Consider the following 16,466-nt stretch of genomic DNA (forward strand, 5'->3'; position numbering starts at 1 on the left):
ACATATTTGTGATTGATATATATATATATATCTGTTTTTTTCTTCCTAACCTTTATTTTAGGTTCAGAAGGTACATATACAGGTTTGTTACATGGGTAAATTGCATGATACAGCGGTTTGGTGTACAGATTTTTTTTTTTTTTTTTTGAGAGAGAATCTGTGTTGCCCAGGCTGGAGTGCAGTGGTGCAATCTTGGCTCAACTGCAACCTCTGCCTCCTGAGTTCAAGTGATTCTCCTGCCTCAGCCTCCCGAGTAGCTGGGACTACAGGTGTGTGCCACCACTACCATGCCCCGCTAATTTTTGTATTTGTATTTTATATTTTTTGAGATGGAGTCTTGTTCTGTTGCCCAGGCTGGAGTGCAGTGGCACGATCTTGACTCACTGCAACCTCTACCTCCCAGGTTCAAGCAACTCTCCCTCTTCAGCCTCCCTAATAGCTGGGACTACAGGCACATTCCACCATGCCTGCTAATTTAATTTTTGTATTTTTAGTAGAGACGGGTTTCACCATTTGACCAGGTTGGTCTCAAACTTCTGGCCTTAAGTGATCTGTCCATTTCAGCCTCCTAAAGTGATAGGATTATAGTGTGAGCCACCACACTTGGCTGTAATAGGTAGTTTTTGATCCTCACCCTCCACACTCAAGTAGGCCCTGGTGTCTATTGTTCCCTTCCTTGTGTCCATGTGTACTCAGTATTTAGTTCCCATTTATAAGTGAAAACGTGGTATTTGGTTTTCTGTTTCTGTGTTAATTTGCTTAATGGCTTCCAGCTCCATCCATGCTGCTGCAAAGGACATGATTTTGTTCTTTTTTTATGGCTGTGTAGTATTCCATGGTATATGTGTACCACATTTTCTTTTTTCAGTCCACTGTTGATGGGCATGTAGGTTGGTTCTGTGTCTTTGCTATTGCGAATAGTGCTGTGATGAAATGTGTGCATGTGTTTTTACAGTAGAATAATTTATATTCCTTTGGTTATATACCCAGTAATGGAGTTGCTGGGTTGAATGGTAGCTCTGTTTTAAGTTCTCTGAGAAATCTCCAAACTGCTTTCCATGGTGGCTGAACTAATTTACATTCCCATCCCCAGTGTATAAGTGTTCTCGTTTTCTCCACAACCTTGCCAGCATGTTATTTTTTTACTTTGCAATAATAGCCATTCTGACTGGTGTGAGATGGTATCTCATTGTAGTTTTGATTTGTATTTCCCTGATAATTAGTGATGTTGAGCATTTAAAGATATAGATATTGGCCATTTCTATTACTTGTTTTGAGAAGTGTCTATTCAGATCCTTTGCCCACTTTTTCATGAAATTATTATTATTTTAATTGTTAAGTTTGAGTTTCTTGTATATTCCACAATATAGTCCCTTGTCAGATGGATAGTTTGTAAATATTTTCTCCCGTTCTACATGTTGTCTCTTCATTCTGTTGTTTCCTTTGCTATGCAGAAGCTTTTTGGTTTAATATAGTGCCATTTGTCGAAGTTTGGTTGTGTGTATGTGTTTTTTTGTTTTGTTTTGTTTTTTCCCCCAAGATGGAATCTCGCTCTGTCGCCTAGGCTGGAGTGCAGTGGTGCAGTCTCGGCTCACTGCATCCTCTGCCTCCCAGGTTCAAGAGATTCTCTTGCCTCAGCCTTGAGTAGCTGGGATTACAGGTGCCTGCCACCACACCCGGCTAATTTTTGTATTTTTATTTATTTATTTATTTAGAGACGGAGTTTCGCTCTTGTTGCCCAGGCTGGAGTGCAATGGCGCGATCTCGGTTCACCACAACCTCCGCCTCCCACGTTCAAGTGATTATCCAGCCTCAGCCTCCCGAGTAGCTTGGATTACAGGCATGCGCCACCACACCTGGCTAATTTTTTGTATTTTTAGTAGAGGCGGGTTTCTCTATATTGGTCAGGCTGGTCTCGAACTCCTGACCTTAGGTGATCCGCCCACTTCAGCCTCCCAAAGTACTGGGATTACAGGCGAGAGCCACTGCGCCTGGGCATTGTTTTTATTTAATTAATTAATTAATTAATTAATTTTTTTCTTGAGACAGGGTCTTGCTCTGTCGCCCAGGCTGGAGTGCAGTGGTGCGATCCCAGCTCACTACAACCTCCGCCTCCTGTGTTCAAGCGATTCTCCTGCCTCAGTCTCCTGGGTAGCTGGGATTACAGGCATGTGCCACCACGCCTGGCTAATTTTTTTTGTATTTTTAGTAGAGACGGGGTTTCACCATGTTGGCCAGGCTGGACCTGAACTCCTGACCTCAAATGATCTGCCCACCTGGGCCTCCCAAAGTGCTGGGATTACAGATGTGAGCTCCCGCACCCTGCCTATTTTTAATTTTTAATTTTTTTACTTTTGAGATGGAGTCTTGCTCTGTCACCCAGGCTGGAGTGCAGTGGTATGATCCCGGCTCACTGCAACCTCCACCTCCCGGGTTCAAGCGATTCTCCTGCCTCAGGCCTCTTGAGTAACTGGGATTATACCCGCCTGCCCCACGCCTGGCTAATTTTTGTATTTTTAGTAGAGACTGGGTTTCACCATGTTGGTCAGGCTGGTCTGGAACTCCTGATCTCAGGTGATCTGCTCGCCTTGGACTCCCAAAGTGATGGGATTACAGGTGTGAGCCACCGTACCCCGCCGACTTTTGGTTTTATTGTCTGTGCTTTTGAGGTTTTAGCTGTAAAATTTTTGCCTAGACCAGTGTCCTGGAGCACTTCCCCTATGTTGAAAACAAAATCTGATTGTGGGAGCTGATGAGAGGTATGAAGGGAAGGCGGAAGAGGACTGGTATCTAATCTTGGAGTTACAAGATAGCTTCCTGAAATGTGGATAATGAGGATAAGGGAATCTATGGCATAGACTTCTAGATAGCAGTTAGTCTAAGAAGAGTTTCTAGAGGTGAGGAGTATTGAGAAAAACAGGAAGGGACAGTTGGGGCCAAAGAGGAAAGAATGGAATCTGGAGGGTTGAGTGCAAAATAAGAATAAAGAGAATCCCCTCACCACCCCCCCACCCCCCAAAAAAAAGAAGAATAAAGAGAATCGTGAGCGTGATTTGAGGTTTGAATCTCAAGCTGAGTTTGGGCAAGTTACTTAACCGCCTCTCAGTCTCAGGTTCTTTAGGTTAAAATGGGATATCAGAGCAACTCAAAGCATTGCTAAAATAATTACATTAGTTTAGCATGGTGGTTCCTGGAAAATAGTCAATGTTCAATAAATGCTGATTGTAACTTTTTATTCATGTTGTATTCACCTGTTGTTTGGAAGAGATATTTAGATTTGATCCGTATGGCCTCAGAGAGTAAAAGTATAGAATGCCAGGTTGTAAGTAGGTTTAAGAGATAATTCCTAGCAGTCAGAGCTTCCCAAGATGTAGAGGGCTCCTAGGAGCAGGAGCTGGGGGACGTGGCACCAGTGGTGGAGTTGAACAGAGGCAGCTTGCTGGCCCCATAACTGGGCAGCTTCAGCAAGTTTAAAAACTGCTGGCCTGGGATAGTTGGAAGACTTAAGTCCCTTCAACCACTGTGATTCTCTGAATGGTCAGCATTATTGTTTTCAATCCGGGCATGAGTGAAGAGGGAGGGCTCTGTGGAGAACCTGTTCTGACCAAATACTTTGAAAACAATTGTGTTTCCTAAATCTTTGCTGTTAAGCCTTGTTGTTTCATATAGGCCGAGCAGAGATAGTATATCTGCCCTTAAGGTTGTTGTTAGAAGGATGGAGGAAGATAGGCTGGGCCCGGTGGGTCACGCCTGTAATCCCAGCACTTTGGGAGGCCAAGGTGGGTGGATCACCTGAGGTTAGGAGTTCGAGACCAGCCTGACCAATATGATGAAACTCCGTCTTTAGTCAAAATACAAAAATTAGCTGGGCGTGGTGGCATGCGCCTATAATCCCAGCTACATGGGAGACTGAGACAGGAGAATCACTTGAACCCAGGAGGCGGAGGTTGCAGTGAGCCAAGGTGGCACCATTGCACTCCAGCCTAGGCAACAAGAGCGAAACTCCATCTCAAAAAACAAACAAAAAAAAAGAAGGATGGAGAAAGATAGTGTTTTTAACTCTTTAGCAGGAAAAAAAAGATGCTATTTAAATTGAATAACAAATTAGAATTCTATGTGCAGTTATAAACACCATTGAGATAATCTATGTAAACTAAAGCACTTTAAATACACTAGGGGACTCTGAAATTTAAATGTATCTTATTGTGAATACCATTTTTAAAAAATCCATACTCTAATTGCTCTGGATTTTTATGTATTATTTTTATGTAGTGAATATTAAACCTATTTTCATTTAGCTCATCATAAAATGAATATTCTTAGAGGGGCATTTCTTGGCATTTAAGACGAAGTGGAAGAAATAGGAAAAAATGTAGGCCCTTGGAGGAAACAGTTTATTGGCCCTGTGGCTGCCTGACTTGGCCAAGCAGGGGCCTTGCCCTTGCCTTCACCCTCCTCTTCTTTAGGATCTGCAACAACATCTGGGCCACTCACCTCTAAGGGGAATCATGAGATTCCTGAACTAAAAATCTGGTAAATAAACCTGCTTTGTTCCCAGCTTTGTAAGTTTCATTGTATCCTAATAGTGGTTATTTTAAATCAGAGATCTATAGCCTCCCCACCCCGTTTAGACTGTTTCCCTGTATCCACGGGACCAAACTAGAATGAGGAGCAGGAATGGCATGACATATGCCTTCTTGTCCCTGCTCACATCGTAGCTCATTGGGGTCTTATGAGCAGGAGGAGCAGGGCTGAGGGCATGGTAGAGGTAAGGGGTGAGAGTCGCTCTTAGGAAGTAGCTGAGGGAGTAAGGTATAGACTGAAGCAGGAGAGACAGTTTTTATTTCTTGTTACCCTTTCCTAAAAAATATCCATCTGTCTGGATAGTGTAGATGAGAAAAGCTGTAGGGACTGTTCTTGAGTTATAGGTAGGTCCTTGGGATCTATGCCTTTAACTGGTCTGTTTGAAGAAGCTGTAGTGTGGATATCTCACCACTGCCTCTTTGATGATGATTTTCCATTTCTGGACAGACCTTACCTTCCCCTCTCCAACTGTGCCCTCAGTTGGTGTGTTTTTCTTTCCTGTTTGGCTGCAGGATTATTACAGTGGTGGCTACTATCCTGCACAGGACCCGGCCCTGGTCCCACCCCAGGAAATTGCCCCGGATGCCTCCTTCATCGATGACGAAGCAGTAAGTTAACAAAGCACAAGTGACCATCTTTGACCCCTGGACACCATGTTTCAAATCTGAAGCCAAAGGAAATTAAAAAAAACACACACACACACACAAGACAAAACTGTATCAGGATTAGGTTGGCAACATGTAACGGAGAAACTCTAATTAGTAGTGGCTTATATAAAGCAAGTTAGTTTTTTTCTTCATGGAAGAAGGATACAGGGGTGCTTTGGAAGCTCCACAGAGTCAGGGATCTAGTCTCTTTTTTTTGGGTAGAGACGGGGTCTTGCTTGTTGCCCAGGCTGCACTTGAACTCCTGGGCTCAAGCAATCCTTCTGCCTTGGTATCCCAAAGTGGTGGGATTACAGGTGTGATTTACCATGCCTGGCCTCAGTCTCTTTCTGATCATTGCTTTGCCATCCCTAGGCTGTGGCCTTTATTCTTACGGTCCATGATAGCAGTTAAAGCTACAGCCATCACACTGGCATTGAAGCTGCAGCGGGGTAGAGAAAGAAAGAGGAGGAACACTTCACCTCCCTTTCTAGGAGACTTCCTGAAAGTTCCTAAGAGCACGTCCATTTTGATCTCACTGACTAGAATCTGCTCAAGTGACCATAGCTAGTTGTTTGGGTTTTTTTGTTTTCTGTTTGTTTGTTTTGAGCAGAGTCTTGCTCTGTCGCCCAGGCTCGAGTACGGTGGCACGATCTCAGCTCACTGCAACCTCTGCCTCCCAGGCTCAAGCGATTCTTGTGCCTCAGCCTCCTGAGTAGGAGTAGCTGGGATTACAGGCATGTGCCACCATGCCCAACTAATTTTTGTATTTTTAGTAAAGATGGGGTTTCACCACATTGGCTCAGGCTAGTCTCAAACTCCTGGCCTCAAGTGATCAGCCCATCTTGGCCTTCCAAAGTGCTGGGATTACAGGCGTGAGCCATCGCATCTAGCCGGCCATATCTAGTTCTAAGGGGGTCTAGGAAATGTAGTGTTTTATTAGTTGTGTGGTAATATGCCTAGCAAAAATTTTGGATTCTTTCACACTAAAGAAGAGGAGAATGGATCTGGGGCGGCACCAAGAAGCTATGTTAAATAACCCTTGTGTTTCACATAATGGTCTCTCCCTGCTGCTAGCTTTCCCAAGCTTCAGCAAAAGGAAGGGTAAAAGCACAATGTCCTGTGACTTTCAGGCCGTTATTCGGGATATAAAGTACTGTTCTATCTTATCTGCAGGGAAGTCACAGCCTATTAGGAGGGATCTGCAGAAATAGGGGGTGCTACCTTTCCATGGAGGTTCTTATAAAAAATAATTCTTCTCTGCTTACCTTTTCCCAGAAAGGTGTCCATCCCTTTGCATACTTCTGCCTGTGCTTGATACTGTTCATCCACTTCCCTATGGATCTCCTTCTTGGCAGGTTTGATAGTTGGTTTCTTTGGGAACCAACTAAGCCTAGGAGACAGCTGAGAACCCACTTAGTGGCAAAAGTCAGTTTCTTATAGGTGGAGTGAGTACAGAAGGCCTCACTAATGTTGAGATCAGGACCTGGGTCTCACTGAAGCTTCTGAGTTTTAAAATTCTATTCTCCTTCACCCACATTCCCTTTGAGGCACACCTCTGGATGACTTGTGTGGTTTGCATTTTGTTTTTTTGGGAAGAGGAAAGAGTAGCAGTCTCCTAGAAAGTTTACTGGGCTTTCTTTTTTCTTTACCCTTAAAAACTTTTGAAGTTAAAGCTAAGCCTCTGTGTGTGTGTGTGAGGCTCCTTTTCTATGCAGCCCCACATTCTTTGTCTCTGATGTCCAGTTTGGTGTGGGGTCTGTTGATTCGGTGATACCGAACAATTAGAAGGAACAGAGATGGACAAAGAACTGATTTTTAAAGGAGAAATCCTGGAGTTCTGTGTTTTTTTGGGGCTTGGAATTTTATTTTTTTAGAGGCAAAGTCTTTCTGTGTTTCCCAGGGACCACAGGCACGCACCACCACACCCGGCTAATTTTTAAATTTTTTTATAGAGATGGGGTCTCACTTTATTGCCCAGGCTTGTCTCAAACTCCTGGGCTCAAGTGATCCTCCCACCCTTGCCTCCCAAAATGCTGGTATTATAGGTGTGAGTCACCCTGCCTGGCCTGCTCTGAATTCTTTTTTTTTTTTTTTTTTTGAGTCTGAAAACTCTTTTGAGACAGAGTTTCACTCTTCTTGCCCAGGCCAGAGTGCAATGGTGCAATCTCGGCTCTCCGCAACCTCTGCCTCCCTGGTTCAAGCAATTCTCCTGACTCAGCCTCCCAAGTAGCTGGGATTACAAGTATGCACCACCACGCCTAGTTGATTTTATATTTTTAGTAGAGACGAGGTTTCTCCATGTTGGTCAGGCTGGTATTAAACTCCCGACCTCAGGTGATCTGCCTGCCTCGGCCTCCCAAACAAAGTGCTGGGATTACAGTTGTGAGCCACCGTTCCCGGCCTGCTCTGAATTCTTTTTTTTTTTTTTTTTTTTTTGAGACAGAGTCTCGCTCTGTCGCCCAGGCTGGAGTGCAGTGGCCGGATCTCAGCTCACTGCAAGCTCCGCCTCCCGGGTTTACGCCATTCTCCTGCCTCAGCCTCCCCAGTAGCTGGGACTACAGGCGCCCGCCACCTCGCCCGGCTAGTTTTTTTGTATTTTTTAGTAGAGACGGGGTTTCACCTGGTTAGCCAGGATGTTCTTGATCTCCTGATCTTGTGATCCGCCCGTCTCGGCCTCCCAAAGTGCTGGAATTACAGGCTTGAGCCACGGCGCCCGCCCTGAATTCTTAATTTGAAAATTGTATGCAGTCCTTTTAGGCAGATATTAAAAATAAAATTGATTCAGGGGTACATGTGCCAGTTTGTTACATGGATATATTGCATAGTGGTAGGCAGATACTGTTTGAGTACAAATTCATACCACTGGTTCTCTGTTGTCATTCATGTTTGGAGATACCTCTTAGCTTCCCTTTTCCTGGGTTCAAGAGACGTTCTGAGTACAAGTAGCCTTTCATCTGGCATCAAGGGAATTTGGTAGGTGGCAGGGTAAAAGGACGTAGAGAAGAACTGAGGGTGCCTTGGGATTGGTGAGTCACAAAATCATTCCATAAACTCTGGCTCTTTAGTGACATCTGCCGACCCCCTTGCCCAGATTCCTGACTCCTGCATTTTTTTCTTTTCTAGTTTAAGCGGCTGCAGGGCAAGAGAAACCGAGGGAGAGAAGAAATCAACTTTGTGGAGATTAAAGGTGATGACCAGCTCAGTGGGGCCCAGCAATGGATGACTAAGTCATTGACAGAAGAGAAAACCATGAAGTCATTCAGCAAAGTAAGTGGGAACGGTCTATTGAGTGGTCAACTTGGGAGGCTGCAAAGCAAAATCTTGTCTTACTCCCCGTCTAGACCCCACACCCCATTGTTATTGTCACAGCACCTTTAGTAAACACATTTTGCCTATGGTACTTGAGTATGCAGCAAACCTCACAGATACAGCAGCTCCTTCCCTCTAGAACTTTGCGGGAGTTTAACAGCTCTCCAGCTGGATGGGAGGTCTGGTTGCTGAGACTGAGTAGTTGGAGAGGACTCCAGCCTGTGGCTGTGGCTCCTTCCCAGGCTGCACAGAATCCACAGCTACTCTACTCTTTCCCTACAGTCAGATCCTTCTTTCCTTTTCTTGATTTAAAGTTTTTTGCTTTTTTTTGTTTTAATTTTTATTCTTTTAAAATACTGTCTTCTTCATTTCCTTCCCTCCCTTCTTCCTTTTCTCCTTTCTTCGTTCCAATTGTTTTCATTTTTTGGTGGTGTTTTTTTTTGGTTTTGTTTTGTTTTTCAGAGTCTCACTCTGTTGCCCAGTCTGGCATGCACTGGCTCAGTCACAGCTCATTGCAACCTCTGCCTCCCAGGCTTAAGTGATCCTCCCACCTCAGCCTCCTGAGTTGCTGGGACTGCAGGTGCATGCCACCATACCCATCTAATTTTTGTATATTTTTGTAGAGTTGGGGTTTCACCATATTGTCCAGGCTGGTGTTGAACTCCTGGCCTCAAGTGATCCACCCACCTTGGCCTTGACCTCCCAAAGTGCTGGGATTACAGGCATGAGCCACTATACCCGGCCCCAGTTAGTTCATTGTTTCAAGCTGGGACCTGGCTCAGCACATCTTTGAGGTGTGAGCACAACAGAACCTCAGAAATCCTGGAGTCCCTAGATTCTGAGTGTGCAACTCTTCTGTGTTCTCTTCATTATTGATTGTAGCCAGCTGTAGTCTTTCCAGTGCCTTTATTCATCACATTTCCCGCACTATACTCCTGCCTTTTCTGTCCTAGTTGTCTTTAGTCAGTATGATGAACATTTCTTCACCTAGTAGCTGAGAACAGCAAATGTGGACATTTATGAGCCTGCCACAGGAGGGAAAATGTGGAAAAGCCCTGGACTTGAGCCCAGCACCAGCAAGGCCAAGGTCGAGGATTTTGTTCCCTTTTCCTCCCCTCATTTGCTTTGCTTTGTTCTATGGCCACAGATGGCCATACAAGCTCCAGCCGTTTGTTTTAACTGAATGCTGGCGGTCATACAGGACAGAGCAAAGGATTGTGGTTAGATCAGCATAGATCCATCACTGTTTACTGGAAAAACCACTTAGGAGAGCATGCTCTACCAACTGTGGGTCGAGAAGCATAGTCACATAGTAATAGCTACTGTTGTTAATGCTCACTGTGGGCCAGGAATGGAGCTGGATGTTTTATGTATGTCATCTTTAACTGTCACATTAAATGACATTAAATAGCAGCAAGCAATTAGTATTTGCTCTTTTCCTATCTCCAAGTTTTCTTGCCACCGTCTCATTATATTGAACTAGATTTTGTTAAAAGGAGAAAAAGATATGGTCCTTGTCCTTGAGGAGTTGACAGCATAGTTGGGAAGAAGAGATTTAAGGACACTTGAGTGTAAATGATTACAGTGCAAATTGATTACATAAGTGCTGAGGAGACTCTAGAGAGGAGTTTTGGGAGTTGGGTGGAGATGATTAGGAAGCTTCTAGTCTGAGACAACTCTGGCAGAGGACAGAAAAACCACAGAATGAAAGCCCAGACCAATATAGACTTTGACAGTAAATCATTTGCATCAAAGTTTGGTTACGGGTTCAGTGCAGTTACGGGCGGAGGCTGGAAGACTGGGGAGAGGTAGAGTGATTGTGAAATTTCTAATTCCAGGGAAACTGCTGGCACTTACTAGAATGGGGAAGGTGGGGGTTTTAGCCAGAGGTGATTGATGGGAGCGAGCTTGATAAGCAGTAGGTGGGAGACAGGCTAGACATCTGGCTTGACTGGGGAGAAGAGGACAGAGATGAAGAGGGTTTGAAGGGAGATGGGCACAGGGATTGTGGGAGGACCTGGCAGGGGGGCAGAAGGTCACCTGTGCCCTGGCCCACAAACTGTTTCAGACTGATTGCAGGCAGTAAAACTGGTCTCAGATGTCCATAGCAGACAGAGCCCCATGCTGGGTGCTAGGGGTAGGGTGGGATTACCAAAGACGCAGAAGACAGTCCTGACCTCAAAGTAGTTCCAGTCTAGTGGGGGATATTAGCAGGCTATTTCAGGCAAGTGTTCTGAGCTGGGTTTTTTGGTATAATGGCTTTAATAAAAATAAAGGCTTTGTAAGTATATAGAGGTAAAAACAGCTCCAGCTTTTCTCCCCCAGGATCTGGGCTGCGGAATTGGCTTTTAGTCCCTAATACCACACCATCTGGGCACGTGAGGAACTTCTGCTTTCATCCTGTGGGTTAATGAGTATGTTTTCTTCTCTTGCAGAAGAAAGGTGAGCAGCCAACAGGCCAGCAGCGGCGGAAGCACCAGATCACATATCTTATTCATCAGGTGAGAGAGAGCTGAGGGCTCTGGCTCAGGCAGGATCTCTGTAAATCTGGTAATTTGAAGGCTGAATTTGAGTTAGAAACCCAGATGCCAGGGACCATCTTTCAGCAGGCATCCTCTGCTGTTCTCAGAGTGGCCACTAGGAGGGGATACATCTTTCAGAATTATCCTGCTCTGCTTCAGTCTCAATGCAGATAAGATTCAGGTGCAGGTGCTTAGAATAAAACTCTCTCTTTTTTTTTTTTTGAGATGGAGTCTTGCTCTGTCGCCCAGGCTGAAGTACAGCGGCGTGGTCTCGGCTCACTTCAAGCTCCGCCTCCCGGGTTCACGCCATTCTCCTGCCTCAGCCTCCCGAGTAGCTGGGACTACAGGTGCCTGCCACCTCGCCCGGCTAGTTTTTTTTTTTTTGTATATTTTAGTAGAGACGGGGTTTCACCATGTTAGCCAGGATGGTCTTGATCTCCTGACCTTGTGATCCACCCGTCTCGGCCTCCCAAAGTGCTGGGATTACAGGCTTGAGCCACCGTGCCCGGCCACCTCCTAGTTTTTCACAGCTTCAGTCATTACTTTAAAATTGTTTGAATTTCTAGGGTACTACACGCTGTTTTCAACACAATTGCAAAACTGCATCTCCAGGCCAGGCAATTGTTTGTTGGTGTTCTGTTTTGACTGATCCAAGCCTTTGAGGCTGTCCTCTCCTACTCTGCCGGTTGGGTGTCTAAGGCAGCAGATTTTCTTCCTTTTAGATGCTAAATTCTAGTTTTCATTTGCCCATTTCCCACTTCAGCTTTTGAATTTTAATTCTACCAGAGGAAGCACCAGGATTCTTGAGTCTTTATTCTGCTTAAACCTTGATAACTCTCCAAAGAAATGATTTTTCTTTGCTTTCTTGGGGTCTTCCCCTTTTACTTCGATAAGTCTTTCAAGGAGTTTGCAGTTTCCCCATAATCATTTTGATAGGAGAAAGATTTTACATTGGGAAGCTCACAGAGGCAAGAGGACAGCGTTTCTCCGAATTCCGGTTTGACCCTCCCCTCCCCTTCTTCCTTGCCACAGGCCAAGGAGCGGGAGCTGGAACTGAAGAACACCTGGTCGGAGAACAAGCTCAGCCGCCGTCAGACCCAAGCCAAATATGGATTCTAGGGCTCTGGAACTGATGGCTCCCAGGATCTCCTGCCAGCCCAGCTGGCCTGGCCCCCAGCTTCACCTCTGGGACCCCAGCAGCTGCTCTAAGCCCAGGATCTCTTTCCCCAAGGACCCAGCCCTCGCCTCTGCGAGAATGAACATATTTGATAGATTTTTCTTAACAAGTTAGAAAATTCAGCTCCTGTCTGTCCTGGAGCTAGCAAAGACTTGTGTGATGCCTCTGAAGGGGCTCTGAGTTCTGGGATGGGAGTTTTGCTCCCTGTCAGGTGTGATGAAATGTTGAACCTTCCCCACCACCACTTTTTTTTTTTTTTTAAACCAGGGATGTCTGTTGAAATAAAACATTCAGTCTGACAAACATTGCCTGCCCTGTCTCTGGATTTGTGTTTACCTTGTATAAAGCACCTTCCAAATGATCTTGAGCTGCCTGATTGCTTTGCTATTTTTTCTCTGTATCCACCGTCTATCTGTGTTTGTGGCCATTGAAAACCCTAGAAATGGTATGCACAACTTTATATGAGGTGGGATGATTTTCAGAGAGACCTGTGGTCCCAAATATGTATTGCTTATCTCAGGTACCTCTGGAGACTGGGTGAAGTCAGGAGGTTTTTTCAGTAGCACAAAATAGTTGTCAGACATAAAAATCCTATCCAGCAAGAGGTAAAGTGGCAAAATCCCTGTCCCTAAAGATAATTCAGATTGACACTGGTAGTCCATTGGTCTGGATTGGTTTGGAAGCTTCACATTGAACTTGGGTGCCAGAGATACCCTTGGAGACGTCCAGAGCCCTAGCCTTTGTTGAAGAAAGGAGGTACAGGGTCTATAGACTCCAATTATCTGTAATGCACTGTGACACTCAGAAGTGACAAGACAGATGGCATAATTCCAAAAACAATGTGCAACTCATACTGCAAACCACCACTGAAAAATATGGCTAAGGGTATCAGGATTCCAGTAGGGCTTAGCTGCTGTGGTTTCCTGCAGGAAAGTAGCGTTGAGGAAACTCCTGCAAGAGAGCCTTGGATGTCAGGTGGAGGAGCTGTTGACCAGAAATAGACGCTTGAGGGTACTGTTGCTGGAAAACACTGGGAAGAATTAGTGTTTGGCAGTCCTGGTGACAGAGAGGGGAGGCTAAGGCCATTGGGGCATTTGAGGTATGTGGTGGAGACCTGGGGATGGGAAGGAAGAGGCAGAAGTTAGAAACCTCACCAAGCTTCTGGTTTTGTGTGCTGGGGTAAGTTGAGGAGTCTGTTTCTCATTAAGCACAGAGAAGGTTTCATCACTTACAGGAAAACCACCCGCTTATCTGAAATCTGACCTACTTCGGGCTGGAGCCAGACAGGGCTCCTGCATCCCACAGGGACACTCAGGCTGTAGTTGTCCAGATCTGTGCAGCCAGTTAAGACTTCAGCAAGGAGCTTCAGCCCTACCATGCTCCCAGTGTTCACAGAGGCACTGGGGGTCAGGGCTGAGATCTGCCCCTCTGGGGTGTCACAGGTGGTGAGGTGTGCTCAGCAGGGCCTAAAATCTTAGGTTCCAATGAATCCAGTGCTTCCTTTCTTATATCCAGTATGCTACAGATGCAGCCCTAACCATATGAGTCGCCACGCTCCTGGGATTCAGTAATTCAACTTTCTCATTTTAGGGGCTGTGTCATGATGTAGCTAGAAGTGCTCTGGGCTGGGAGGCAGAAGATGGTGAGAGGGAGACTCCCTGGTCTTCTGGAAATGGACAGAATTGGACTAGATATCTATAAGGGTCCTCTTGCCTCCCACTTCCTTCAGTTCACTCAAGAGGCTTAAGCCACATTTTTTTTAAAGCCACTTTTTAGTCCTACCAAAGGTGGCATTTTATTTGGTGGTTGGAATTTCCTGGTCGCTGAGAAATAACTAACAATTAGAAAATGGATAGACTTCATTTGGGAGGGCTTCCTGGAGGTGGTAGCCTCAAGTTCTGATGAACAGAAGACAGAGACAGAATGAGGGAGAAATAAGAGTGATAACTTGGTTAAAATTAGCATGGCAGCAACAGCCAAGGGGCAGAAGGAGAAAGGTGTGAAGGCCTTGGTCAGAAATGGATCCAGTTAGCCCTGGAAGATGTTGGTGGGGCCGGGGCAAAGCTGGATGTGCAGTGTCACATTGACCAGGACAGTAGAGCTGGAGAAGCTGAGGTCTGCAAGGATCAGACTTAGAACCCTCACAGAGATGATGTGGTTGTCGTAATGAGGGTGTTTTAGTGCCTCTGCAACACCACTGGCCCCTTCGGAGGGGCCCAGCCACATCTGCACTCTAGCTGGGGTGCTGAGCTCGCTGTCCAAGAAGCCCCAATGTAGGGAGGAGTGGTTAAAGTTCAGTGGGGCCTGGGGGAAGTGGCAAGGATGCTGGAAAACTCTGGGCTGCGTGCTCCCGTCTGCCCCTTTTTACCCCTTTCCCTCTAGGTTCAGCTTTCTTTTTCTTTTTTCTTTTTTTGAGGTGGAGTCTCTCTGTGTCGCCCAGGCTGGAGTGCAGTGGTGCAATCTCGGCTTACTGCAACCTCTGCCTTCCGGGTTCAAGTGATTCTCCTGAGTAGCTGGGATCACAGGCGCATGCCACCACGCTCGGCTAATTTTTTTGTATTTTTAGTAGAGACTGGGTTTCACCATATTGGCCAGGCTGGTCTCGAATTCCTGACCTCAGGTGATCCACCTGCCTCGGCCTCTCAAAAGTGTTGGGATTATACGCATGAGCCACCACGCCCAGCGCACCCGGCCTAAGTTGAGCTTTCTTTCAGGTGAGGACTCAGTGATGACCAGCCCCACCCCTCCCTGAGTGGGTTCATGGGATGTGATGTTAGCTCTTCAGTCCCCCTGAGAAACCCCTGAGCCAGTTACAGATCACCTTGCTGAGACTGTGCTGCATTAGTTGAGGGAGCAGATAGGAAGAAAGGGGCAGCTCGGGAGGCTGGAGCAGGAAAGAGCCATCAGGGTAAGGCGTGGAACTGAAGGGGCAGGGGCTGGAGGACAAAGCTGGACCCTGTAGTGGGAGCCGTGCTCTCTGTTCACAGCAAGGTCTTCCATGTGCTATGACAGGGTGAGAGGTTGCCCTTTCACAGATATAACAGTGGGCTCAGCCAGAGAGGCTCTACCTGGAGGAGGCAGGAGGAGGGATGGAATGACCATGGGAAGACTGTCGGTGAGAAATGCCCTCCCCCTCTTGGCATGTGGAGTCTCGCTCAGCATAATCGCCCCAGTTCACTTTTCCTGTACAAGTTACTCAACTTCTCCCTCCTGAGGTCTCACCGCAGCCCTAGGCCTCAGCTTGGAGGAGTAAAGTCAGCGGGATCGTGCAGGGGTGCCCCCCGTGAAGGGGAGGGAGGTTCCACCACCTTGGTCTTCAGGGCTGGGCCTCCAGCTGTGGCCCTCAGCAGGACTGGGACCTTATCCTTTAGCCTAGGAGGGGCCCCGTGGTATTAAGAGGAACCCTGGGTTGGGATGACAAGATCTGGGCCCTGGGCCTTACTGCCTTTGGCTCCCTGTCACCTCCCCTCTCTAGACCTCAGTTTCCTCTTTAGTTGAGCCAAAAACTCTGTCATTAAGGGTCTCTGAAGTCCCTTCTAGACCCAGCAGTACTGCTTTTCAAAGCCCTTCGCTTGCATGGTCTCATGTGTGTGCAATGAGGCATTATCTCCAGCATAAAGAATGGAGGGAGCAGTGGCACAGAAAAAGGGTTCCCCTGCTGAAGGTTGCACAACTAGTTAGCACAGCGCCACAACAGACCCAGGGCTCTTGATGCCATAGGTTCATCTGAGCTCCACCACCCCTTTGGTGTGTCCACTGCGTGCTCTGTGGAGTCACAGAAGGAAGAAGAGGGTCCCTAGGTCCTGCTCTGCCCCTGGCTTTGCTCCTGCCCCTGTTCTGCCCCAGGCTTTCTCCTCTAGAAACACCAAGTGGGTCACTAGGCATTTCTGGCCCCCTCCCCACACCTGCCCATTCTGTTACACCCCAAAGTCTGGGGAAATGTATTTTCTGACTTTCTGATTTCTGTCTCTTGCTGTACAATAAATACGCCACTCTTTTCTGCTTCCTCCCCTGCCCCAAGGAATCAGCCACGAGGTAACTGACTCCATGCGTCTAATCTGAGACCTTTCTGGCACTTTCAGCCTCCTCTCTGATTTCAGCAAAGTCCTCTGCTCCTCCCTCCCTGCCCCTCTGCCTCTCTCCCCACCTCTCCTCTTGCTCAGGAGGGCATTTAGATCTGAGGTCTAAACAAAGGGAAGGGAAGTGGAACCCCAACTCTGTTGACTC

At 46.6% G+C, this 16,466-nt stretch overlaps 3 protein-coding genes across 4 annotated transcripts in view; 1 reads left to right on the forward strand and 2 right to left on the reverse strand.

Moving 5' to 3' along the window:
• PRCC (proline rich mitotic checkpoint control factor) overlaps positions 1 to 12,544 on the forward strand; it is a 32,215-nt gene extending 19,671 nt beyond the window's left edge. The window contains exons 4-7 of one of the 2 annotated variants that reach the window (XM_050779159.1): positions 5,097 to 5,192; positions 8,355 to 8,498; positions 10,976 to 11,041; positions 12,095 to 12,544. In XM_050779159.1, the coding sequence (XP_050635116.1) occupies positions 5,097 to 5,192; positions 8,355 to 8,498; positions 10,976 to 11,041; positions 12,095 to 12,181 (393 nt within the window). In that variant the 3' untranslated portion in view covers positions 12,182 to 12,544. The remainder of the gene's footprint in view (positions 1 to 5,096; positions 5,193 to 8,354; positions 8,499 to 10,975; positions 11,042 to 12,094) is intronic. The other variant, XM_050779169.1, reaches the window with a different exon arrangement.
• MRPL24 (mitochondrial ribosomal protein L24) overlaps positions 1 to 16,466 on the reverse strand; it is a 146,873-nt gene that overhangs the window by 49,822 nt on the left and 80,585 nt on the right. The window lies entirely within an intron of this gene.
• Positions 1 to 16,466, reverse strand: part of HDGF (heparin binding growth factor) — a 124,131-nt gene that overhangs the window by 45,022 nt on the left and 62,643 nt on the right. The window lies entirely within an intron of this gene.

Source organism: Macaca thibetana, chromosome 1, assembly GCF_024542745.1.
Source record: "Macaca thibetana thibetana isolate TM-01 chromosome 1, ASM2454274v1, whole genome shotgun sequence".
Lineage (NCBI taxonomy): Eukaryota > Metazoa > Chordata > Mammalia > Primates > Cercopithecidae > Macaca > Macaca thibetana.